Source organism: Mirounga leonina, unplaced genomic scaffold (genome assembly GCF_011800145.1).
Source record: "Mirounga leonina isolate KUSES-001 unplaced genomic scaffold, KU_Mleo_1.0 Mir_168, whole genome shotgun sequence".
Classification (NCBI taxonomy): Eukaryota; Metazoa; Chordata; class Mammalia; order Carnivora; family Phocidae; genus Mirounga; species Mirounga leonina.
Window position 1 is genome coordinate 26,772,708 of NW_023270426.1, and position 26,725 is coordinate 26,799,432.

General features: G+C 41.0%; 1 protein-coding gene and 1 long non-coding RNA gene across 9 annotated transcripts in view; one reads left to right on the top strand and one right to left on the bottom strand.

Annotated features, from left to right (window-relative positions):
• Positions 1 to 13,544, bottom strand: part of NR3C1 (nuclear receptor subfamily 3 group C member 1) — a 133,446-nt gene extending 119,902 nt beyond the window's left edge. The window contains exons 1-3 of one of the 8 annotated variants that reach the window (XM_035014371.1): positions 11,755 to 11,843; positions 11,119 to 11,204; positions 8,143 to 9,354 (exon numbers count right to left, since the gene is read on the bottom strand). In XM_035014371.1, the coding sequence (XP_034870262.1) occupies positions 8,143 to 9,338 (1,196 nt within the window). In that variant the 5' untranslated portion in view covers positions 9,339 to 9,354; positions 11,119 to 11,204; positions 11,755 to 11,843. Of the gene's footprint in view, positions 1 to 8,142; positions 9,355 to 11,118; positions 11,549 to 11,754; positions 12,735 to 12,963; positions 13,116 to 13,444 lie in introns of those variants that run through there. The other 7 variants (XR_004680902.1, XM_035014373.1, XM_035014374.1 and 4 more) reach the window with 7 other exon arrangements.
• The window catches only part of LOC118016767, a 45,836-nt gene continuing 30,868 nt past the window's right edge, over positions 11,758 to 26,725 (top strand). Inside the window, exons 1-2 of the long non-coding RNA XR_004680903.1 lie at positions 11,758 to 11,843; positions 17,480 to 17,567. This is a non-coding gene — a long non-coding RNA (uncharacterized LOC118016767). The remainder of the gene's footprint in view (positions 11,844 to 17,479; positions 17,568 to 26,725) is intronic.

The window sequence follows — 26,725 nt, forward strand, 5'->3', positions numbered from 1 at the left end:
TCTCATTTTCAGACAAATTCAAATTTCTTAGTGAAACTTTAATGAATCTCTGCACAAATCGTTTTTTAAGAATACCAGACAATAAAACAAGGGAATCTTCTAGCATTTATTAATAAAAACCTAACAATATAGCTGACGTTATCAACATGCAATTAAATTTAGATGACATACCTAATAAACAACAGAATGCACTGAAAAGCTAACAAAAAACCAAAACTGAAAAAAAAAATTAAGGTAAATACAATTACCTTGGCGCTTGAAAGCTTTAAATACAGTCCTTATGGAACTGGAATCCATGACTGTTAATGATCACACACAGTAGACCCGGGAAAAGTCTTAGGGACCGATGAACAGGATATACCTAACACAGGCACAGATGTCCTCCTGTACTTAGCCAATGAGGGTCATGCTGGTTTGAGCTCAGGAGACTTGGCAGAGCTTTAAAAATGCCACCTTGAATTTTTTTTATAGTACTTTTTAATTTTCAAAGTAAACATCCACGCACAAATCCTGTCAGGCAAAAATGCTGGGCGCTCTGTTTTACAGAAGCTGAAACTGTCACAGAAAGCTGGAAGTGACTATACAAATATACAGGGAGGACAGGAGAGGCTTCATCCCGTTTCTCCTACATATATTGTTTCAAGATTGTCTGATGGCCAATAAAAACTCGCAAAGACCTAAGGAAATTTCTAACACAGTATTTAATATTCCCCTTCAGATCAGGGTTAAGTTTTTTCTGACTATTCTTTTCTCTTGAAATATCTTGTTTTCCACCTGTAAAATTAAGTTAATAACAGCTGTCTCCTGTACCACATAGATAATGGCAGAACCAATAACCTGATGCAGAAACTACAGTTACAAACCCTCACGGGTTGCTAAGAAGTTTAAATGAGATGAATGCATACAAAGAAAGCCCTTAGCATGGTGCTACTGCTTAATGCACACTCAACATTAGTGGGGGAGAAAAGGGTTAAAAAAATACATAGGAAAGAATATGGGATACTGTACATTTTTTAAATCCAAGCTAGTTGATTTCATAGCAACTTTTATAAAACACCTGGTAATCTGTATTATGTTTCAAGTCTCTAGAGCAAGAGACCAGATGTTAAGAGAAGCCTGCTAGGGAACCTTAGACAACAGAGAATGAGGCTAGTCCAACGCGGCAATACCACAAACTAATTCTACAGTGTTTCTCTAGACATTTTCAATGGGTCTCATTTCCTCATCTGGAAAAATGAGAACGCGGGAGCAGATGAGCTCTCAAGAGCCTTTAAGCTCTAATCTAAAGCCATTGTACCTAGCACATGAAACAAGCTCGGAGAACCCAAGAGCCCCACCTCTCCAGCTCCACCAGTAACAGTGTTTACCTGTCATTTTCTACGTACCACCAACTACACTAATTCTTATAAAAATACCAAATCCCAGTTCGTTTTTTGTCTTGTACTTGATAATGAACAAAAAAAGTCAAATAAGCAACCTAAGTGTGCCATTCCCTAGGACCCCACTGCCTCCTTCACTAGTGATAGGTTAAGAGGACTGTAAAATTTTAGAAAAAGAAACACACGTGTTAAGAAAAGAATTCATCTGTAATTGTCAAGAAAGTACTTTGATTCCACAGTATCTAATCACTCGAGGTCAAAGACTGGCTCTGCTCAGCCTTAGAACTCAAGTCTTCTGATTTTGAGTCTAGTTCTTTCCTACTTCTATTACTGAGTAACTAAATCAAACTGAAAGGAATTTGAAGGGGTTTCTTTTTTAAAGTAACAAAATTTCAATTTAAATCATCTTAAAATTAAAGAAGCCTTTATCCTCAATAATTATAAAACAAAACATTATAACAACAACAAAGTCTATCCGTAACAAAGTGGTAGAGCTTTAATGTTCAACATGTGATGATCCTGAGGGTCACAAGTCACTGCACTGCCCCAACAGCATGAAATAATAAATCAGGAACTAAACTGGATGTCATTTCAAAATAGCTTTAAAAAATTGGCTATCAAACACACTTTCATAATAGCACTGTTAAATATTATGGATAATTATGAAAACAACTAGAAGAAAGGCTCTTTTTAATATAAAAAGGAGTAAAAAGTTAACATTTATTGCACCATACTATATGTCATACAGCATACTCAAGTTGAATGCTCCAAATGTTGGTTACAAAAATAAAATATCACGTTAACATGGTGTGTTAAACATCTGCAACTAATCATAGCATTAAACCTTTCTCTCCTTATATATATACATGTATGTATATATGTATGTATATATTTGGTGCCTTACAGCAAGAATTTTAAAAATTCTAAAATAAGAGGTACTTTCACTAAGTTTACTGCATTATTAGACACTATCAATCTTACAGTATCTTGAAACTGACTCAGAAAGTATTTTAAAGCACTCAAAATTAATATTTGAATGACTCTGAAAAAGTATATTTAAGCATACAGCTGTACCAAGATAAATGATTAATATTTAAATTGGCCCAGAAATAAAATTAGGGGATCACACACTTCCATTCAAAATAATTGGCTTTAAGGACTACAGTGCAATACAAATAGTTTAAATCAATTGCAGAACCCCCTAATTTATTCTATCTATCTACCACTGAATAGAATTTAATTTCCTCAATATTCCAGCAGCAGCCTCTGGAAATATATTACTAAAGAAAAAGGCTACATTCCACAGTAGGATGACAGTGTATATAAAAATGTAATAGTAAATATAAAGTGGTTCTATCAAGTGGATCATCATTATTTCAACTTCATTGCAGTAACCAGATTTTCATTGATTAAAGAGCAGATTAAGTAAAAAGGGACAAATATGAACTTGATCTTAGCTGGAATAATGTAAAAGGAATTAAAACATCCATTCCATACTTTTTGTAGTAATGAAGCACAGCAAAAGACAAGAATGTAACCCTATACACAGTTAGGGCTATATTGTCACCAATTAGCTTTAGATTTCCACCTCAAATGAAAGAAGCTAAATTGTAATACAGGTTAGTGCACTCCCTCATATATAAACACAGCCCCAAGTTTCTCTTTAGTCCTCTGAATTTCTTGACAATTGATCCAAATTGCTGGTTTTCGGAAGCATTCTTGGTATTTTTAAACTTATCCTCCACCATTCCACACTTCTAGTGCTCCTCCCTCTCCCACCCCCTTGCCCCCTTACTTAATTAACAAACTCCACGGGAAATCCTGCATTTAAGGTACATATGTAATGGCAGTTCAGATAAAGACGACAGCCTGTTAAAATTAGGTCTTTGGAAGTTGAAATCACGGTCTACAACTAATTTTGAACTGCTATAAAATTGCATATTTTCTAAAATATACACTTTAATGAACAAAATGAAGATAAAAATCTCCATTAACAGTCACATTCTAATCCAGTTCGGCATAGCAATTCACAGGAAAAAGAACACTCAGTGGGATCTTTTCTTTCTTTAAATGGTAGGAATATGTGCTTGCTTCGGCAGCACATATACTAAATGGTAGGAATATTTCTATTTACTTGAGAAATACAAAACGTAAGCAGAATAAACCAGAAGAAAATGAGAGCAGTTGGCTCTCTGAAACTACAGAAATAAGAGCATGGGCTTTTAAACCCTTCTGAAGGGTCAATAATCAGGAATTGATTTTTTTTTTCAGCTATAGCTTAATTCAACAATATTTCTTGAAAACTCTTGTGCAACAAAAGTGACCAACATGTATTCTGCATGACTCAGAAATATGGAAGCAGGTGCCTGTTAATATGGCAAATACCTGTAAATACTACCATATACAATTACTAGAATGCCTATTTAATTTGCTCACATAAGTAGTAGTACATAAACAGCTCACTAATTAAAACTAGATGTGATCTTTTAAAGTAAAAAAAAAAAAAAAATGTTTTAAGAAATATGCCCCAGACTTATTTTAAACCTAATGTAAATTAAGATTTCCTAACTAGGCTATTTCAATCACCTGCAGGCCAGAGTGGATTAAGACTTATATAACCAACCAATTAATACAGATGCTCTTTCACATTAGGTACTCATACTAAAATAAACCCTTTTGATCCAATCTCTCCTTCACTAAAATCTCAAAAGGCCCCTACAATGATCTCCACCCACATATGAATTTCATTATTAATACAATTTGCACTTAACCTACATTTATGCAAGGTATGTTACAGAGTAAGTCTTTCATAAAATTTATAAACATTCAATGATATATTTAAAGTGGTCCAACTAAAGTATCTGTAACACCAAGAGACAAAACCATACAGCATCACAATACACATTATGTTATCAATTATACAAATATAATGGAATGACCAAATAAACATTTTAAGAAATAATTTCAATAAAATCTGACCACATACTAATCCCATATTTCTATATCGGAGTCATTCCACACTAAATTGACACACCTGAATACACACAGTATGTTTTATCTTTTTTTCTTTTACTAAGACAGCCCTAATAAAGTACAAGTGTTAAAAATGAAAAAGATACTTATCATAAAGCTAAAAGTAAGTATGTAAATAACCTAAAGCAAATCTCCTTTAACATTAAACCCAAAAAGACAATGAAATACTCACTGCCAGAACCTCTGGAAGGAGAGGAAAAACAAAAGGTAGGAAGTAAACCAACTATCCTTTAAAAAGGGGAGTAAATCATAACCAAAACAAAATCTCTTCCTTATGCCTCTTTTTGGAGACAACATTTAGCACAGTGTTAATAGGGAAAAAAAGGGGGGGACGGGGAGAATTTGCTTCGCTCATCCTGTGTTTGTACAGGTCTTCAATTTCATTACATTAATAAAGTTGGACACGGATGCAATTAATACTGACAGATGTTTAAAATCTACATAAATTTTCAGAGTTTATAAATCAAAGCCCTCAACTCTCCCTAAGACAGAGTTTACAAATTCATCTTGCATCATTTCTTCTCTTCAACAATCTTACCCTTCACAAAATGGTCAACCTTTTAACACTTAAGTTTCAACATAATCCCAATAAAAGCTCTAATTCTACCTAAAACCACTTACTCCTCTGCCTCCTTTCAGCAGCTGCACCATTAATGCTTAAGTGCAAAAATGTGTTTTCATCGATGTTACTAGTTTATGCTAAATTTGTTGAATTTCAGTATTTAAAAAGCATATTCAGTTAGTATGGCTAGTTTGTTTTACTTTAAGAACGTATGTGAATATCACTATGTTTTCTCTTGTTTTAGGATCAATGAACTTAACCCTTAAAAAGAAAATATTTGACTATACTCAATCATGATAGTTATAATTTTACAAATAAATGTGAACTGGATGTTAACCTATGTTGACAAATCAGTAGGAGTTGCCTTCCCTGGCAAAAGAGAGTGTAAAGTGTTTTGTTTTGTTTTTTAGCATTTTGAGAAAAAGCAATTTTAGGTGACAGCTCAAAAAGTCAAAGTACAATTTATGTTTTTTTTAATTAAAAAAGGAATGCAAGCGAAGTTACTAGTGGCACAGAATATTCTCAAGTCAGAAAGTCAGTATTCACTATAGTTGTGGTCTCAACATGTTGATCACTTGGGTCACTGCTCATAGCTATTGTTTGACAAGAACCGTGTAACATATAGAGAAGAGAAAGCACCAATTTTAGTTATATCAGGGCTGTTGTGTGGAAACAATAGACTAATTCAATGCTGGTTAGAAAAGAAACATTGTTTCTATTTATTTGGAAGGAGCTTTGTACTGGATAATCACAGTCCCCCACGTTAATGGCATAAGGTATGAAATTTTCAAACATTAGCAAAGTATCCTGTATAAGATACTACACCTTTTCATTAGGACACAAACTACTGATTATAATTACAAATCACACATCAGCATTAAAATAATCATTTCATTGGATAGTAAATAATCTCGAAAGAGCCACATCATCACTGCTTTGCCTATCACCATAAGGTTGTTATGAGGCTCAAATTAAAAGTGAAGACACTTTATATGTCCTAAACTCTTATGAAAAGCATTAAATTATCTTTAATGATGTAAGGGTATCTATGTTCATCTAAGACTTACACTCCAGATCCCAGATTTTAAAGGCTTAATCAAAGTTCACCGTGGATGAAAAATGGTTAAGTCTTGATCTATGCCTTTTATTTTTTTTTTTACAGTAAGAAAAATGAAAACAGTACCACGGTGATTATTAGAACAAAATGCATTAATAATCCCCAAAGAGCTTCCTAAGATGTATTATGTTTCTTTGTACAATTACATGTTTTATAAATTAGTGTAATAGTTTCCTACAGACAGCTCAGTCAAATCAACAGCACTTATTCTTTAGGACAACCAAGCACACTGAATCATTAACTCCATTGCCAAAACTTTGAGATTGAAAAATTTAAAACACAGCATGTCTTTTAACATTTAAACACAACAACTTACACGATAAGAAACACCTCAAATCTCCTTACTGAAAACATTTTAAGCCTTCCATTCAGAATGACAACAATAAAAAGCTGAAGTAGTGTTCTAAATAAAAGATTATTATTATTTAAATAATAGATTACTAGATAGTTTACATGAAGACACACAAGAACCAAGGTCTTTTCTATTGATAAGAAACAAGTGAGTCCTTTAAAGGAATAGAACATAGCCAAAATCTGTCTGAATTTTTTCCCCTACCCAAAAACCTTCCTCCTTAAAGAGGATAGAAAAGAAAACACGTTAGTGTTAGGATTTATCTTTAAAAGAAAAAGTATCTTACAGAGAGTTTTAAATAAAATCTTCATTGACTAATTATTGGGAACAATGAATGCCACTAACAAAAAAAAAACCAAACCCTTGAAAAGCTCATGTACAGATAAATCACTGTCTACTACTATGCCTTTCAAAACAACAACAACAACAACAAACACCACCACCACACCCAATTAATCAATCCTGTTTCTCTACAATCACATTTTTATATTTCCTTCACACCTAAAATGTGATCTACAACCCAGTATTTATCTGAATTGGGGACAGGGGTACATGGTAGAGAACTTAACTCCTATCAACAGATACCTCTAAATTTAGCACCTTTTCCTGGTAATTCCATTTTAACAGACCTTTTTGAGGTCAAACGGAAATGTCAATATACTTACAAAGGACTGAGAAAAAAAGAAGAGAAATCAAATGACAGCTGAGATTCAAAGCTTCACAATGTTGGCCATCATGTATCTATTTGAGAACTTGTAGGAACTTTTCAAAGTTAGATTTTGTTTTGTACCATGTTGCCACCAATTCCTTTCCTAACAAGACTGAACAGCAGACACAACTATGTACTTTAGGATCGGGAACCTATGGGCAAGTCCCACGTCTAAGGCTATGTATGGTCAGGTTCACTGCTCACTGCATTGCTTTAGCAATCTCAAAACTCAAATTCTGCCACAGATAGTTCAGTGTGAAGAAAAGGCTCTTTGTTAGATCTTTAATTGTTAACCCTTTGACCTCCTCAAGCTAACATTTCACAAGTGTATGAATACAGCACACACTTTTGCTTCTATAAAATATGAAGGGTACTTTTCACTTTAATATAAGAGCGTATTTTAAAAATGTATCAGTGAACACACAATCAATGAAGTATTAGATATCAAACTCCCTCGAATTTATATAATTTTTACTCAGGATACCTGTTAATGAGCAACATTATTTTGAATTTTTAAATAAACTACTGGCCAATGATTCCTGAATGCCATTATTTCAGAGAAAACTTGCTTATGTACAGATAAATCACTTAGGGTGTCTTTCAACCGTGTCCACTTTCAAAAGGACCACTTAAACTTAGTCACACGAAAAAGCACAGGAGTCACTGGAAAACACATACAAATCACTGAAGATATAAGTCAATCAATCCATTTCATATCCGTTCTTAAGAAATAGAAAAGCGGGGCGCCTGGGTGGCTCAGTCGGTTAAGCGACTGCCTTCGGCTCAGGTCATGATCCTGGAGTCCCGGGATCGAGTCCCGCATCGGGCTCCCTGCTCGGCAGGGAGTCTGCTTCTCCCTCTGACCCTCCTCCTTCTGACCCTCCTCCCTCTGACCCTCCTCCCTCTCGTGCTCTCTGTCTCTCATTCTCTCTCACAAATAAATAAATAAAATTAAAAAAAAAAAAAAAAGAAATAGAAAAGCGTTCTTACCTTGAATAGCCATTAGAAAAAACCGATCGACCCGAGAAGTTCAAAGTCCCCAAGGAAGCCAAGTTGTCATCTCCAGATCCTTGGCACCTATTCCAATTTTCTGAACCAACAGGAATTGGTGGAATGACATTAAAAATAGGCTTCTGATCCTGTTGTTGAGAAAGCGATGCTGTATTCATGTCATAGTGGTACATCTGTCCCCCAGAGGTACTCACACCATGAACAGAAATGGCAGACATTTTATTACCAATTATATTTGCCCCAGAAAAGCTTGCCTGACAGTAAACTGGGCCCAGTTTCTCCTGCTTAATTACCCCAGGGGTGCAGAGTTCAATGAAATCTTCTTTTTCCATTTTCACTTGGGGCAGTGGCACACTGTTGGGGCTTGATAGGATCAGATCTCCATTATCCTTAATTTTAGGTTTAGTGTCCGGTAAAACAAGAGGCTTACAGTCCTCATTCGAGTTTCCTTCCAAGAGGAATGGATCATCCTCTCCTGCCAAAGGAGAAAGCAAACAGTTTTCATCTATCAAGAGGTCAGATCTCCAAGGACTCTCACTCGACTCTTTCTCTGGGGACCCAGGAAAAAACTCCAAATCCTGGAATTTTTTCCTCCAAATGTCAAAGGTGCTTTGGTCTGTGGAATACAACTTCACATTGCCCCCGTTGGTGCCAGTCTGGCCCTTCAAATTTTGCTGTTCTGAAGACACGTCCGAGAGCGTTTTTGAAAACTCCCTCTCTGTGGGGGCAGCAGAAACAGCAGCAGACGCTGAACTCTTGGGCTTCTCTGCAACACTGGTCGACCTACTGAGGTTTGCAATGCTTTCTTCCAGAAGCCGAAAGTCTGTCTCCCCAGAGGAAAGGCTGATTTGGCCCTGCTGTGGGAATCCCAGGTCATTTCCCATCACTTTAGTTTCTGTCTCTCCCATATATAATCCCATGGAGAGTGAAACCGCCTTGGACAGATCTGGCTGCTGTGCATTGCTTCCTGAGCCTTTTGAAAAGTCAACCCCAAGTCTTGGATGCTTGGAGTCGGACTGAGAAGCAGCCGAGAGTGAGGGTGAAGAAGCAGAAACCTTCACAGTAGCTCCTCCCCTTAGGGTTTTATAGAAGTCCATCACATTTCCCCTCGCCCGACCAAGCACACTGCTAGAGACTTCTTTACTCGGGGGGCTTAGTGATTCCTTGGAGTCCATCAGATATTATCATCAGCTACCAGGCAGGTGAAAAAGAAAAAAAAAAAAAGGAAAGAAAAAAGAAGGGGGGGAAACATAATAAGCTATAAAGTCACATTATCTCAGTGATCTGATTAGTAAGAGCCTGTTAAATGAGCCTTTTAGTTAACTCTGAATCTAATTCCTTGTTATCAGAAAAGTAGTTTCTGTCTCCCAGAATAAAAAAGCCATATCCCCTGCTCCCATTCAGTGTGCCACATTTAAAAGAACAATGCAGTTCAATTGCACAGCTGAGGGCAAAATTGTATCAAACTAAGCTTGGCTATTCATCCTGCCACTCACAGAACTGTAACTTTGTTAATCACAGACATTATAATTCATTACATCTGATTATTCCTAAAGTTCAAATTGATGTCAAAGTATTTCATTTAAAAAGAGTATGATCATTAAAATCCCTACTTCCTTTCAATCAGTCAAGGCTGTTTGCTTTTCTGAGAACCCATACACATAAAATTTGGTAAATACTATCACAGAATTCGCTCTCAAACTGCTCACAAACTGCCCTCCCACCTGCTAGTCACACAACCAAACCTTTGGTACAATCTATTGGTCACCATGCACATTTTATTTGAAAAATAAACGATGATGATCTTCCAGTATACTAAGAAAGGCTCTTATTTTTTAACCCCTATTTCTTACTGAATGTGTCTGTTTCAAACTTTGCCTTCAAATTTTGGATATACCAAATGAAATACGTTGTATATGGGCCAACTAAAATTTGGATTCTAACAAGCAAAGTAGAATGTGCAGTAGCTTCTCACTACAATTATAGCTTATTTAAATACAACAAATACAGCTCTCTTGAATCTTACAACATAATAAAATCTAAATGAAGCTACATTTATTTTTCAAATTGCTTAAGACCCTCAGTATGAGACACTATTATACCTCTAAATTAAGATGTTTTTCCTTTCCAAATAACCAGGTACTAAAAACAGGAAAACCCCACAACTGTGAAACCACGTTCATATAAACCCAGGTAAAAGAACAGCCAATAAAATGCTCAGAATAATTTTCTCTGTATTCTAAACCCTCACCAATCCCCATTCAGAGGCTGTTCTCGAGAGTATTAGGTTGGTAGTATATTGTTTATAATCAGGATGTTGTAAGAGGCAGGCGAACACTTTGATAAGCACATTTGGGACATCATGGTCAAATCCCATCCAATGAAAGGAAACTTTTGCTGTACGGAGACCTTCCGAGGCAGAAACTTCACCGGCCCTCACGGGAAGTGGAGTGGGATTAAGGCAGAGAGAGGGCTGGGACCTGCCTCTACACATCTTGAGGGTAAACTGCTCATCTCCCCGCCCCTCCACCGTGTTTATCTGATATCGATCTCTAAACACAAGGTATCAAATGGAGCCTAATGAATTTCCACGCCGCTTTGACAGCTGCCCTCAAACTCGAAACCAAAACAGTATTTCACAAAACGAAACGATCCCTCCAACGACTTTAGCCCCCGGTTTAAATTGCAAGTAACTGTCACATTAATGGGCCTTAGTGAGCCGTACCAAGGGGTCTTGAGTGGTATTACAGTGCGGCAGTTACCCAGCCTGCGGCCCCGAACGTCCAAGTAGCGCTGGACAAAAGACGCACCTCAGCACTGTTCCGGCTGGGGAACGTCTTTTCTACAAGGGGCCACTTAGGAGCGTCAGGCGCGCAGTGATGCCAAGCGCTGAAGAACCAACCCCCTCCCCGGGGAGAAAAAAGTGCGAGGGTAAAAAGAGAAATGTGTCCAGACCTGTTGAGTTCTTTCTCCGACACGCCCACTTCCACCAGATAACGCCAGCCCTGACCGAAGTCTCCAAGCTGCAGGCTGTCAGCCCCCTGCGTGCGTACGGTCACTCACTCACACGCACACACCCCGCGCGCCCGCCAGAAGAGAGACGCGCCGGAGCCTCGACAGAAACCCTGATCGCGCTCGGGCGCACTAGGGTGGAGTGGAAACATTCGGCCGAGTAGAATTCAAACGCGGCTCGGCGTTCACCATAAAACGCGTGTTCGGGAGGCCCCCCGGGACGGCACTGACAGGGGACTTCGGGGTGGGGAGGCTGCAGAAGCCAGAATTCCGCGCCAGGGAACCCGAGGACCGAAAGCCGGGGCAGCTCGAAGAGGCTCCACTCGCAGGGAGCTCAGGTTCCTCCCCCTCAGCCCGACCCGGGGACGGCGGCCGAGGGAGAGGAAGAGGCCAGCGCTGTCACCCGCGCGCTGCCCTTTCGTCACCATCACCCGGCCCTCGCCAGCCCCCACCCCCATTCCCCGAGGCTAATAAAAGTTTGCAGGCTCCCGCGGCAGCCCCCGAGCCGGCCCCGCGTCCACGGCCCGCGCCTCGGGGGAGCGGGCGCCCGTGCGGGCCCCGGGCCCCCCCACCTCTTACCTCTGGCAGGGGCGCCGATCACCCGCCACCGTCCGCAGCTCCCACCGCAGCCGAGATAAACAACTTAACGTGTGAAAGCAGGAGGAGCGGTAGGGAGAGATTTTTTTTTTTTTTTCTAAAAAAAGGAAGTAAACAGCCGCCCCCTTCTCCATGGGGGGGGGAGGGGAGAGCCCCTATTTGAGAAAGTCTCCCATTTCCCGGCTGACAAGCCAGCCCCCCGCCCCGCGCCGATCCCCGCGAGCCCCGGCTCTCAGGCGCGCGTCCTCCGTCCCGGCGCCCCGCAGCTTCGGCCGCTCCGGGTGCGGCGTCTCCTTCCACCCACTAGAATCCGTCCCCGACGGGCGGGCGGTGACTGGGGCTCCAGTCACAGACTCGAGCTCGCAAAATGGAGGAGGAGGAGGAAGAGGAGGAGGAGGAGGGGAGGGAGCGCGGACACGCGAAAGGGCCGCCCGACCGCGGCGAGCGAGCGGGACCGATCGGGGGGCGGGCGGAGGCGGCGCCACAGCGCGCACACACTCGCACACACACGCGCTCCCACTCCACCCCCGGCCGCTCCCCGCCCGAGGAGCCGCGCGGCGGCGGGGAACGGTGCAACCTGTTGGCGACGCTCGGCAACTGCAGGGGAGGCTGCGGCCCCCGCCCCCCCGCCCTCCGCGGGGGCTCCGCCACCGGGGGCGCGACGGCGCCTGCACGCCCCCGGCCCCCGGCATGGCCCGGGACGTAGCGGCCGGCCGCCGCCCCCCGAGCGCGCAGGACTTCTCCTAGCCCACCCACCCCCCTGGCAAGACGAGAAGCGACGAGGGCCCGACCTGGTCTCTCCGGGGCGGGCTTGGGAGGGAAGCCGAGTTTCTCTAGTTTGTCTTCTCGCTGCCTCCTTCCCGCCCCCGCCCAGCTCCGCGACTCCCGACCCACTCCAGAGCTGGCCGGGTCCCTCCGCGGCAACCGCCGTCAGCGCCCCTGCGGGTGACAGCGGGCTGTCTGGGGGTGGGGGGGGGGGCCGGGGCGCGGCCCGCAGCAGCGCCGCGGGGGTGGTCCGCGCCGCCGCCCTGGAGCCGAGTTGCACGAAGTGTGTCACTTAGCGCGGGCTACTAGGGTTGCACGGAAACGGTGCCGCAGCGTGTCTGCCGCTCTCGGGGCCGGACCGCCAGACACGCCCTCTGTGGAGGCTTACGGAAGGGAGGGCAGCGGAGGGGGTCGACGCTTACGTACTCTTGGCCCGGGGGGAGTCGCGTTCCGGCAGGTCTCCCACCGCCGCTTCGTCTGGGCGGCCCGCTGTGCCGCCGCCGCCGCCGCGCTCTCCCATCGGGAGAGAAGTTGCAAAGCAGAACCCACCCTCCCCCGCGCACCGATTGTCCCCCACCCTTTTCCCCGAGTCTGCGAGGCGGCGGCGGCGGCGGCGGCGGCGGCAGAAGGAGGCGCCGCCTGCCAAGTTCAACCCCCACCGTCCCTCCCTGCTAGCGCGCTCACACTTGAAGGAAGTTGCACGCCAAATGCAAAACCTCCGGCGAGCTGAATTTCTTTGCACTTTATTATTATTTTTAAGGAAAACAGGGGGTGACAGGCCTAAAAGCAAGTTGCAGGCGAAACAGTAAGTTGGTAGCAAAGTGCGCCCTCCCTCCCCCGCAAACTCCTGACCTCTCCTCCCACCCCCTCCAGGGCCCGCGTCAAGTTTCCCGTGGAGGCCCCTCACCCGAATCTTGACATTTGCTGCACTGCACTCAATGCGTCGCCCACCCTTTCGTGTACACGGGACCCCTGTCCCTCCAAACAAAACAAAACACACGCAGCTTTAAAATGTCAGCATTTAACTCCCTCCAGCTGTTCCCGTTACGCGCCTCCCCCTCAGTCGGAGGGAAACACGTGGCCTTTCCCCAAGGAGAGGGGCGTGGGGCTAGGGGAGTCCGCGCTGGTGACGCCCGCCCCGCCCCCTAACCCAGCTTGCCGAGTCCGCTGCGCTTGGGCTTTGCCGGGACCGAGCCTCCTACCTTGTGCGACACTTAGTATGATTTTTGTGACTCGGGGAAAGGTGCTGTGTGGCTTTAGGGTTTGGGCGGTAACTTTTGCGCCCCCACAGGTGACAGCGCTTGCCAGCTCATGACGGGGGCGGAGGCTGCGGCAGCTCCACCTAGTCCCTGCCCGGGCGCTCGGCCGCAGCCACTCACTCCTCAGGCAGCGCTCAGACGCTGGCAGCGGCCGCCTCTGCTCTGACGTCTTGAAGAGGATTGGGGGAAGCGCATGCCGGAAGCCGCTCGCCGCCATCTTGGTAAAGGACGATGACGCCAGCCCGGCCTCGCGTCCACCATCTTGGCAAAGGTTCTCCGTCGCAGGGAGCCGAAGTAGCCCTTCCTCGATTCTGAAGGGTAGGCGCTACCCCGCTGTGCTATCCGATGTGAGAGGAGAAAACTAAGCATTTTAGTCACGCGCTTGTTCGGAGACGATCTATTCGGGCCGCCCCCAGGCAATTCTAGGGCCGCCATCTTGGCAAAGGAAGAGCCGCTCTCCGCCTCGGAAAAGGGAACCAAGACGTTTGCCAACGTAGAACCTTCAGCCCATGGAATTTTTACGAAGGGCGCTGAGCAACCCAATTGTTAACACAGCCTCTTTCTGGGTCCAGAAGAGATGGTGCCCTCTTCCTTTCCCTTGGCGCTAGTTAACTAGAGGGAGGCCCTTGCCGTGGGTGCTCATAACGGACACTGAGGATTTACTTCAAGATCACTGTTTTGCCTACTTGCCAGTTTTTCCACCTTAGAAGCCTCAATTACTAAAATCAGATGTCTTGCGTGGATTGGGTCCCCAAACTGCCAAATGGTTGATGAGAAAAAATCAACCCCAAACTTAATGTAATATTTATGTTTTAAAAGTGTGTGAAATAACTCATGCCAATGTGATTATCCTTCTTTGCTTAAAAGTTATACTAGGAATTTATTACATGTATGGATACCTTATAAAAATATATAATTTGTGTATGTTTAACATATGTAAAGGTACAGTAACAGTTATCTAATAGAACGCTTCTCCCCATACCATAAACCTATTTCATAATTGAATCTCTGCTGTAAGAAAAGAATCCACCTCATCTCTTACCTCTTTAAATTTGGGTTATATATTCCGTTTTTTAAATAATAACTGATTTTACAAGAGTTCTCCATTAACTTTCTTGCCACTCATTTTGTCTGCAAGTCCAGGAGATTGCCTTGAAATGGAAAAAGACTCACATTGTTTTCAATTAAAAATTGCTATTGAAAGCACTTTCAGTTGGGCAGAAGTGTAACATTTTCAGTGGTTTACATATGCCTGTTAATTTTTTGATAGAAAAAAAAAAATCTCATTCTTCAGTCTGTCACATTCATCTGAATGCCGGCAAAGACTGTAGATTAACCCAGTGTCTGTTTTTCAGAGTTAGAATTGTTATGCTTTATGGCTAACATTTATTGACCATGGCCAACATTTATTGACAGAATGGTTTTATCATTCCCATTCCCATTGAAATAATCCAAGCCTCACTGCAGATTATTCTTCCAAAATATTAATTAAATCATGTGTGCTCTTGCTCAAGTATCTATAATAATTCCCTTCCAGCATAGAGAGATCCCAACTCCCATTCTGTTAAAACCAGCATCTTTCACCTGCTCATTTCTTTCTTTCTTTCTTTCTTTCTTTTTTTTTTTTTTTAAGATTTTATTTATTTATTTGTCAGAGAGAGAGAGAGCACAAGCAGGGTGAGCAGCAGGCAGAGGGAGAAGCAGACTCGCTGCTAAGGAAGGAGACCCAATGCAGGACTCCATCCCAGGACCCTGGGATCATGACCTGAGCGGAAGGCAGACGCTTAACGACTGAGGCACCCAGGTGTCCCACACCTGCACATTTCTTGAAGGCAAAGTCTTTTAGCTGTTGGAATTGGACTAGTATTTGATTAAACTGAAAAGTCAGTTAAAGCAAAGGAATTATTTAAAAAAAAAATCACACTTGGAAATATAAAGTTTTAAACGTAAAACCCAACATGTATGTGCTACCTCTTTGGTGAAAGCTTTTGTGAGCCTGCTAACTGGAGTTCATGTCTTCATTTGTGTACAAACTGTACCCACATTGCATCAGTACATCACAGCTGTTAAGAACAAGACTGGCTGGCTGACTTGCACCACTATGAAGAATATAACCTTGGGTGACCTAATTTTTTGTGCCCCAGTTTCAGTCATCTGCAAAATGGGGATGATAATAGTATTAACCCAAGTTACTAGAAGGATTAAGTGAGTTCCATATATGTGAAGTGCTTAGACTAATTCCTGGGACTTATTAAGTGTTTAATCAGCAGCATCAATTATTATTAATATGTAGTATTACTATTTCCCTCATTTTTTAATTGGAACAAAAAATTAAAAGTACTTACAAATATAAATGAGTGTCAGTTTCTGAATTTGTATGATTTATGCCTCCTGACCTCACCCCAATCTGTTAAAATTGTCTTGCATCCACCTAATTTGACAGTGATTGTTTATATGGCATCTTTCCATTTAGATTTTATAGAACAACTATTACTTTTTTAATCCTATTTCATCATTTAATTATTTAAGTAATTACAATAACAAGCACAAATGGAATTAAGATTTTTTGGGGGGGAAAAAACCCTAAGGAACTGTTGGTAAAACTATAGCTTAACTTGGTGGCAGCAGAAATGTGTGGAACATAAGAATTAACCTTGGCTGCAGTGTTCAGCATTCCCTAAGCATCAGTCGATTGTTTTCCAGGGAGGATGGAGAACTTGAATTAGTTGAGATAAAGGCATTGAGTAGTGTCATTTAAGAGGAGTCCATCCTGCTGAAGAAAGGGCATATACAACATCCATTCCCACCTCTACCATTGTTTATCACATATATTTCCTTTTACATAAGGATACCTCTTTGTGACTTAGTTTCCTATAGCCCATAATTCTTTGTCATGGCTCTATCTTCCATCTGTTCTATTCCCTCACCCCTACCCCCAACACACACAATTTACATCTGTGATAGTAAATGTAAATTGGAATCAAATAAATACCTACCACATTTTTATGTATTAAAAATTTTGAATATGATGGTTCATTGAGTATGCTAATTTTATATTAAGCCAACCCAAACAACTTACTTAAAAAAATTATTTTTACAGCTATCATAGCTATTAGATGACTCCTTACAATAAATAACTCGACTTTGCGGGGTGCCTGGGTGGCTCAGTCGTTGGGCGTCTGCCTTCGGCTCAGGTCATGATCCCAGGGTCCTGGGATTGAGTCCCGGTAGGGCTCCCTGCTCCGCGGGAAGCCTGCTTCTCCCTCTCCCACTCCCCTTGCTTGTGTTCCCTCTCTCGCTGTGCCTCTCTCTGTCAAATAAATAAATAAAATCTTTAAAAAAAAATAACTCGACTTTGGGAAACAGTCCTATTCTTGTTTAACCTTGTGAGGTAAGAAGTTCAAGAGAACCCAGCTAAGCTTTAAATGTCCCATCTCTTTCTGCTTCAGTATTTGCATTTTACACCAGACATGCCTGTTGTAAACAATTCACACTTAGTACAGCGAGTTCTTAATCATAATGAGTTCCACTTTGGTACCTCTCTTTGTAATTGGAATTAACATTCCCCCATGAACTGGGAAGTGCTAAATTGTTACCAGCATCCCTGGTGTCTTTCTGCTTCTCATAATGCTTTCAATGATTTCATCATATGCAACCTAAACTATCGCAATTTGTGCTCCTAGGCATGAAATGCTCTATGGGTGTCCTGCTAAATCTATATTCCGTATGCTGGCAGAACTTGTTTTAAGCAGTACCTGATTCAAGAATAAGGTAAATATGAGCAAATAAATGGGGGAGATGTTGAAATAAGCCAGGAACCTCATGTTTTTAGAGTTTGGAGACATTAGAGCAAGTACACTGAATAATTGTAACAAATATTATGTACTTTGTTTTGCATTTGTGCCTGGCCATTATGTCATTAGCTTTCTTCCTCTTCTGATTTAATCTCCTTTTTCTGTCCCATGTTCCTTTGGTAGAGATTGTTTCAATCTGCTCCATTTCCAGGTGGAATCGGTCAGCGAATTTTTGAAAACCTACATTTCCATTTTGGTGCTTACAACTTATTTATTTATTAGGCCACACTGGGTTGTATTTTGTTTTTAAGCTAAGTCAGAAATATTGGAGTTTAAAAGATCAAAACATCCTTGGTATAAGGATCCCGTCACAAGATATAAATATACTTGATATCAGACTCTGGAGTGTTATAAGGACATTTGTTACATTTTTAAAAAATGTGACCTCAGTATTAGTTAAATTTTCTCTAGCCTCCTGTTTACTTTTCACTGTAAGCCCTAGTTTTGAAATCCTGTTGGGCCACTTAACTGAATGAGCTGGGGCCAGTCATTTATTCCTTCATAGCTTGTTTTTCTATCTGTGAAGGAAGGATAATGATAGCTACCCCGCCTATCAACTCATAGGAAATCTATAAGGCTCAAATGGGATGATGCATGCAAAAGGAGTTGAGAAAACAGGGAGGGACTCATAGAATTTTGGCATCAATTCACCACAACAAAAGTGATTACTAATTTTATTGAAAATTGTCATGGCCTCTCTTTGCCCGTTCCCCAGATAATCTGTGCAATGGACAGCTTTAAAGTTTAAGTAGAGGAGTGACAATTCAGGAGAGTTTGAGCCAGCTGTATCAGCTTGCAAGAGGTGACTGGTAAATTTTCAGGAATTTTGTCTGTCACTTGTTAATCACAGCCAATACTAAAAACTAAACTATTTACAAACTTACAATTAAATATTCTAAAAATGAAGGTAATAATTGCTCAAAACATCACTTCATAATTATTTTACAACATTTTACTAGTATCTATGATTTAAAGTTATCTCCATCTGTTCTTTATAATGCATGTATTATATAGTGATATGATACAGCGTATCTCTTCCAACTCTGCACTCAGAAATGTTGTTTTGGTACTTTGAAATCAACTGGTGGAGTATTTACAGAAATTGGAAAACTACAAATCAGAGCTTGATTTCTTTTGTTGATTGTCTAAACTTAAGAAAGTGATAGAAGAAATATTAGTAACGAAGGTTAAACTTAAAGCTGTTAGTTTATGAATAATGCAAACATTTGAGGAAATATTTTTCTCGTCGTTGAAAACTGTTATCCAATCAGCAAAGAAGTTGCTCACATCATTGACGAACGAATGTCATCCTAATATATATCTTTGTTGTTTCACTTTCATCTTGCTTGTTAATGTAAAAAAGCATCAACCAACATTCATGTTTGAACTTCAGTGGCATGAGCGACTTCTTTGCTGAACTGGAATTTTTTTCTCCCTGAACTGAATTTTATTTATTTTTCTGAACTGAATTTTAATAAAATATTTATTCATAGTCTGCTTTTGCCAAATATTGTTGAATTCCAACTGTACATTGACAATGACTATAAGTTTGCTGAAACCATTCTGTGAAAATCAGTTGGCTGTACAGAATTTAAAGAGTGATTTTTTTTAATAAATTGTGTGCTACACATCTTTTATATCAGCAAAATGTGTAACAGACACATGGGTACTCCCTCCCCTCCTTCCCTGGACAGCAGTGGTCAAACATTTATCAACACGCTAATGGACATAACTTAATTTACTATTTGAAAAGTTCATTCCACCTGTAATGTGGAGCCTGGGTGGTAGGAGCTAAGAGAGGAAGAAGGGAGAGCAGTGAGGAGGCAGGTGCAAAGGTCCAGGGAAAGGTGGAGATTTGTACTGAGTGGTGGCAGTGGTGGTGGGAAGCTATGATTGCACAGGGGGAGCATTTTGGAGGCCAAAGGAAGGCAAACCAGTCATTCAGTAGCTCTATGGAAGACATGGAACTGTCTATGCTAAAGGAAGGCCATGTGGTAAAGACTAAGAAGGCTCAGTGGTTGAAGGAAGCGAGGGCATAGGAGGCTGGACCTAAGAAAAGGAGTCAGGAGCTGCATGTAGAGGGAGGAAAAGAAAGAGGCAGTTCTAGAGTTTAAGTAAATATCTCTGAAGCACACAGAGAAAGTTAGACTTGATTGCCTTACAGTGGGAGGGGGAGGGGAAACCCCAAATACCAGTAATGTGTCATAACTGGAACTCACATACTCAGAAGTTCTCTTACTCATCTAGACATTACAAAGATTTTTGCCTACATAGAGGGATTATTTGCTCATCCCAATGCCCTGATCCTATCCCGGTGTCTGGTAAATTTTTTTTTAGCATTTGTCCATTTTAATTACAAAACTCTCACTCGGTTACCTTGTGCTCACAGACAGTGCTGCCCCTTTTATGCTGCTCTTGTTCCTAGTTTTTCTTTGCTATGTCATCAATAAGGACACTACCAGAAGTCACCCTACCCTATTGCCTACCAGGCAACAGTAAGTTTTTGACTACCACTGTTCTTCCTGCTTCCTCCCTTACAACCTACGGCCTATACTCCCCACTACAGGTTGTATGTTTTGGTTTTACGTCATATTACAAATTGTTTTGGTCTTACATCATATCACATATTTGTAATATTTTATAGGAGAGGTTATTACAGGGGCTCCTGGGTGGCTCAGTCAGTTGAGCATCTGCCTTTGGGTCAGGTCATGATCCCGTCCTGGGATCAAGCCCTGAGTCGGGCTCCCTGCTCTGCGGGGTCCTGCTTTTCCCTCTCCCTCTGCCTGCCGCTCCCCCTGCTTGTGCTCTGTCAAATAAATAAATAAAATCTTTAAAAAAGAGAGAGAGGGCGCCTGGGTGGCTCAGTTGGTTAAGCTACTGCCTTCGGCTCAGGTCATGATCCTGGAGTCCCGGGATCGAGTCCCGCATCAGGCTCCCTGCTCAGCAGGGAGTCTGCTTCTCCCGCTGACCCTCCCCCCTCTCATGCTCTCTCTATCTCATTCTCTCTCAAATAAATGAATAAAATCTTTAAAAAAAAAAGAGAGAGAGATTATTACATTTTATGGAATTTTTAAAATAGTAAATGTTTTGCAAAGAAGGGACCATCTCTCCCCATTCATCATACATATTGACCAGAAAAAGGAAAAATTCCCAACCAAACAGCTACCAATGACTGATACTTTGAGGGTTTAGTTTGGATATAGCAATTTGGTCTACTTTGGGTCTTCTGATATTAGTTGTTTTATTGATGGTTTCAATTAATCATGGAATCATTATTAATAGAAGGTACTTTCTGAACTAATTTTCTCTCCCATTCATTTATTTCTTCAGCAAAATAAAATTCTTTCAACAAAATAGCAACTACTACATGTTAGGCGCCAGTGTAAGGCAGTAGGAATATAAAAATGATTAAGATACAATACCTACGTTGGAGGAAATGGAGACAGATACAGTAGTAAGTCATTATCAAACAATGCAGACTCATGTGAAAAATAGAGAACTATGTGACAGATGCATAGGGTACTACATTTGCATCAAGAAGTCATTTGGGTGTTAAGGGTAGCGAGGTAGGTATGGGTATGGAGATCGTAATATAATCAGAGAGTGCTTTTAGGAGGCCAGCATGACTGATTTGAATTATGAAGGGTTTCCTCCAGGTAATTTGATTATTTCTGACAGAAGCAATACTTATAAAGAAAGCTTGTCATTAATATTCTAGCAGGATGGGTTTTTGGTGCATTTAAAAGAAACCCCACTGCTAAGGCAAAAAGAAAGTTTATTGATTTACTTAAAATCTAGAGGATATTAGTTTCAGGTATGGCTGGATCCAGGGGCTCAATGATGTCAAAAGTGTTCGGATGATCTGTTAACTTCACTTTCCTCTGTTTTGGCTTTTCTCCTGAGAAGGCTATCTCCACCTGGTGGCCCACAGCACCTGGAATTAAAATATCTTACCAGTTTAGTAATTTCAATGGAGAGTTCTTTTCTACTAATTTTAGTGCATGTCTCTGGGAGGGGCTTCATTGGTGTAGTTAGGTCACATGCTCATGTCTGAACCAATGACTATGACCAAGGGATGTAAGGGAAATACAGTCTGATTGGCAAAATCTAGGTCAACTTCTCACCACTGACATCTAAGACTGGGGTAAAATGAGAGAGAGAGAGAGTGAGAAGAGATGTTCACTACTATAGCTATTTATCAAAATATTCCCAGTGATACATAAACATCACATTTGACATTTTAAGGGAATTACTCGTGGCGTAAAATGTTTGTCAGCAATGGAAAGAACCCCGAAAATTAAGCATAGCTGTTAGAGGTCTTACTGATTTCCCTTCCTGACTTCAATAGAAAAAGAATGTGGATTTGTACTTTAAAATTTTTATTTTTATTTTATTTTATTTTTTTTATTCATGAGAGAACAGAGCGAGAGAGAAAGGCAGAGGGAGAAGCAGGCTCCCAAGGAGCAGGGAGCCCGATGCGGGACTCGATCCCAGGACCCTGAGATCATGACCTGAGCCGAAGGCAGACGCTTAACCATCTGAGACACCCAGGCGCCCCTGTACTTTAAAATTTTTAAAGAGTACACACATGGATTGACTATTGCTTTGCCGAAATAGTACTTCTACTTAATTGGGCCATTTTCAGGTGATACAGGGATGTTTTTAACTTTTAGGCTAGGTTCATAGTCTTTCACAGAAGGAATTTGTCTTGCTTGACTATGATTCTAACAAACATGATGGGGTAGAGATAGAAGGCTGCTGTGAGCCTCTGCCTGCTTCTTTAGCTCCTTCCATCTTGACAAGCTGAATGTCATGCAAATGTCTCCAGCCTGGGCACTGGGCAGGCAAGAAGCCAGAACCAGTAATAGAAGCAGGAGGTACTCCGTGAATACTTGCTGATTAATTTTAGCTCCATAGGCCTGATGGGTTTTCCATCCCTATAATTACCATCAGCAAATAGCTGTTGAATGATGTCCAGCATATTTTTATTCCTCTTTCCTTGGTCCTGATTTTCATTTTCTATTTTACCTCTCTGTGATTTCATCCCATGTGTTTCTGTTCATCACACCAACAGAGACTCCTTGATCAGTCTCTAATTGCTTAATTGTATTCCATCTATGAGATATCTCTACCTCTCTAAATTTATTTTTATTATAAATAGTCGAAGTCCTCTCTGGAACTAGTAAGGGATAAATTATGAAAAAAATGGGTCACTAAATGGATATTCTGATAGTATATTCCACATATGCCTTATAAGTCAGGTTTTTTAAATTAGAAATAATGCTCAATAAGGCTCTATGTCCTGATCAGGTCACTCAGTGGAACAAAAGGAGAGCAGTGCGGACTAAGGGAAAGATATTACAGAAGGAAAATCGTGGGCTTCCAAGAAGTATGGTTATCTCTGTGTAAATAGCATTAGAAGAACGAAATGTATTTTTAGATATTACTTCTGTCTTAAAAAAAAACCTTTAAAAATAATACATGCTAAAAAATATACACTTATTTTAAAAATCCAAGCATAAAAAAGATAGAAATGTATAAAGTAAAAGGTGAAACCTCCCCCCCCCCCAACAATCCCATTTTGCAGATGTAACTATTTTTAAGAGTTGGTGTGCATTCTTTCAGAACCTTTTTGTCTATGCATGCATGTATACACATGCAGAATTTTTTTAAAGATTTCATTTTTTTTAAAGATTTTATTTATTCATTTGAGACACACAGATACAGAGAGAGAGAGAGAGAGAGAGAGAGGGAGAGCATGAGCAGGGGAGACGCAGAGGGAGAGGGAGAAGCAGGCTCCCAGCCAAGCCAGGAGCCAGACATGGGGCTCGATCCCAGGACACTGGGATCATGACCTGAGCCAAAGGCAGATGCTTAACCATCTGAGCCACCCAGGTGCCCCAAGATTTCATTTTTTTAAGTCATCTCTACACCCAACATGGGGCTCCAACTCACAACCCCAAGATCGAGAGTCACATGCTCCACCGACTGAGCCAGCCAGCCACCCCCCCCCACACTTAATTTTTTTAAGTGGGATTTTACTATGCATATTTTTCAACTTTATTCTTCAAGTGTTCTTGGACACCTTTCCATGTCAATATATTCAGATAATAGTAGCAGGTTTTCATTGTTTGGCTATATTATAATAAATTTAACCTTTCCCTTATTGATGAAATATTTGTTTCCAGTTTTTCACAATTGGAAGCCATGCTACAATGAGTATCCTTGTATCTATATCTTTGCACCACTGTGAAAGTATTTCTGTAGTATAGAATTAGAATTGCTCAAGCAAATGTAATTCATAACAATCATTAAGCACCTAAATGTGCCACATTAATGGGCTTATTAAAAATAGGCTTGTCCATTGCCAGCTTGTTTTCTACTTTCATCTTCCTTTAGGCATTCTAGAAAAATTCAATTAGAGCAAGAGTCATGGATGGCTGTGCAGAACAGGCTTCTACCTGAAGATCCCTCACGTGTTGCTTATGGACCCAGTTTTGCTGAATCCATCCTTATGTTACCTGTATTATAAATTCAAGAGGATCAGTTTACATATGAACTGGGAAGAGTCACCTGCAAGGGATCATTTAGGGATATCACAATGATTGTGAGGACCAACCTCCATCCTTTGTGGGCATCTGGTATGTCCTCTACCATGACCAGATGGTGGATTGATTGATTGATTGATTTATCTGCCATGAATCCACTCTCCACATGTGGTACTAGAACTTCAAGTTTCCTTTGGAAAACTATCCTTTTCCCAAATGCAGCCCATGTATTTGTGGTGGGATTAACTCCATCTCAAACTCTATGGATGGGTCAGGCCTGTCCTATCAGAGATGGGCACATAACAGGCACAAATGAGCTTTCTTTTTAGGCCTTCTGGTACTATTCAGAAACTTGCCCTTTTCAAGCTGGTAAAATGCAAGCCTGGAGGAACTGTATTTTACCACTTAGAATCTCCATTGCAATGAAGCTGATTGAAAAATAAGAAAAACGGGGCACCTGGGCGGCTCAGTCAGTTAAGCATCTGACTCTTGATTCTCAGCTCAGGTTTTGATCTCAGGGTTGTGAGTTCAAGCCCTGCATTGGGCTCCATGCTGGATGTGGAGCCTACTTGAAAAATAAATAAATAAGAAAAAAACAAAGAGATCTGGAGATAAACAGATTTCCAGTTATATAATTTGAATGTCTAGATCCCGAGGCTAGGGCTACCCCTAGACTTCACTATTACAGACTCTGATAAATTCCTCCTCCCCCTTCTTCTCTTTTCTCTTCTCCTCCTGCCCCCCACCCCCACCTCCTTCTTGGCCTCAGCCAGTTGGAGTTAGCTCTTTTAACATTTGCATCTGAAATGATCCTGACACAAAAAGTCAAGATCTAAAACATGGGTGCTCCTTCTTCTGGAAGTGAGACACAGGCTAAGATTACTAGGCATCTAGGGTGGCCCTAAAAGAAAAGGGAAACCAGAGAGAGAAGCCAGCTGGATGCCTAAAAATAAACTTTACCTGCTTTAAGAGTTTGGCTAGAGTTTCCTGTTAATGATTAACCAGGTGAGATGGTCAAACTATTTCTTTAAAATACATGTACATAAATGAGAATATCAACCTCCATTCATTCTGCCTCAACTTTCCATTTTTAGTTAATATAGAAATTACTTCTCTATTTTAGGATGGCTTTAAAAGAAAAAAAATAAACAAAACTCCAGTAATCCTCCAAAAGAAATAACTTACCTAGTTTCTTTTTAGGACTGCCTAAATTATTACTCTGCTTTCCATACTGATCCAGCCTTATATTTATTGCTTTGTTTATTGTAGACTTGATAATATATTACCTTAAATACAGTATCTGTAACTATGGTCTAGTGAAGATATTTTAATATCTTATTGTTTTTGAAATCCAAACCAGATAGTGAAGAAAAAACTCTGCTAATTAAAAAATCACTTAGTTGAATTAAATCTGTAATTCTTATAGCAATATTGCTGTATATACATAAGCTTTATACTCCTCTTTCATCCATTGCAGGGAAATAAGACATGGTGGTGGATAGCGATATCATTAGTTGGATTTGGTAAACATTTATTTAGTTATTAATAGCTCCAGCTCAGTCTGAAATAGACTTGAGACTCTACCTCTTAGTAGACATGTGCCTTCAGGCAAGTTACTGAACCTCTCTGAATCTTAGTTTCTTCATCTGAAAAATAAAGATAATGATAGTATTTGCTTTGTAACAATCACATACAGATTAAAGAAGCTACTCTAAATAAACCATAATCTCTGACATTTCATAAGTGCTGTTATATTATGTGATTATTGTTGTCACTAAACCCTGTGCTAGGGACTGGCAATGTAAAGAAACCAACAAATTACAATCTCTGCAAAAAGTGAGAGGAAACATAGGCATACCCCAATCAGAAAGGGGACACACACACACACACACACACACCAGTAGGTTCCTTTAAACTAAGCCACTTTCCTCTGTACGTGATGGATTGCAAAGTGAGCAATCTCACTGAGCACCTGCTGGGGGTTCTGCAAAAGAAGTTCAGCTACTAGCTGGGCATATTCACTATGTGATTTATCAGACTCTGCACAGCTTTGGGGTCCTATAATTCTATAAACCACACAAGTTACATATCCCTGTGGGATCTGATCGTTATGAAACCTAAGAGAACCATAGATTTCCCATATCCGCTGAGCATGCTCAAACAGGAAAGACATTTAAAAGCAAAGAACTTGATCTCACGCTCTTTAACCAGCAAAAGTCTATAGCCAAAAGAAAGAAAAGCACAAAGAAAAGGAATGATTTGTCTGTAGTCTCACCGATTTGCCAAGGAACCAAAATGAACATGCAAGCTTTCCTAGCTCCTGGTCCAGTTCTCTACACACTAAACACAGTGATATATAATCTTCAGACGTCAATATTTATCTCCCATGAATTTATTGCTGGCGATATGTCAACCCACAAATTCATTTGTTTACTTATGTCCACACCATCAAAACCCCTTTCACTTCATCATCAAAGTTTGTATAACACATTAGACAAAGCAATGAGTGAGGCAACAGACGACTGGG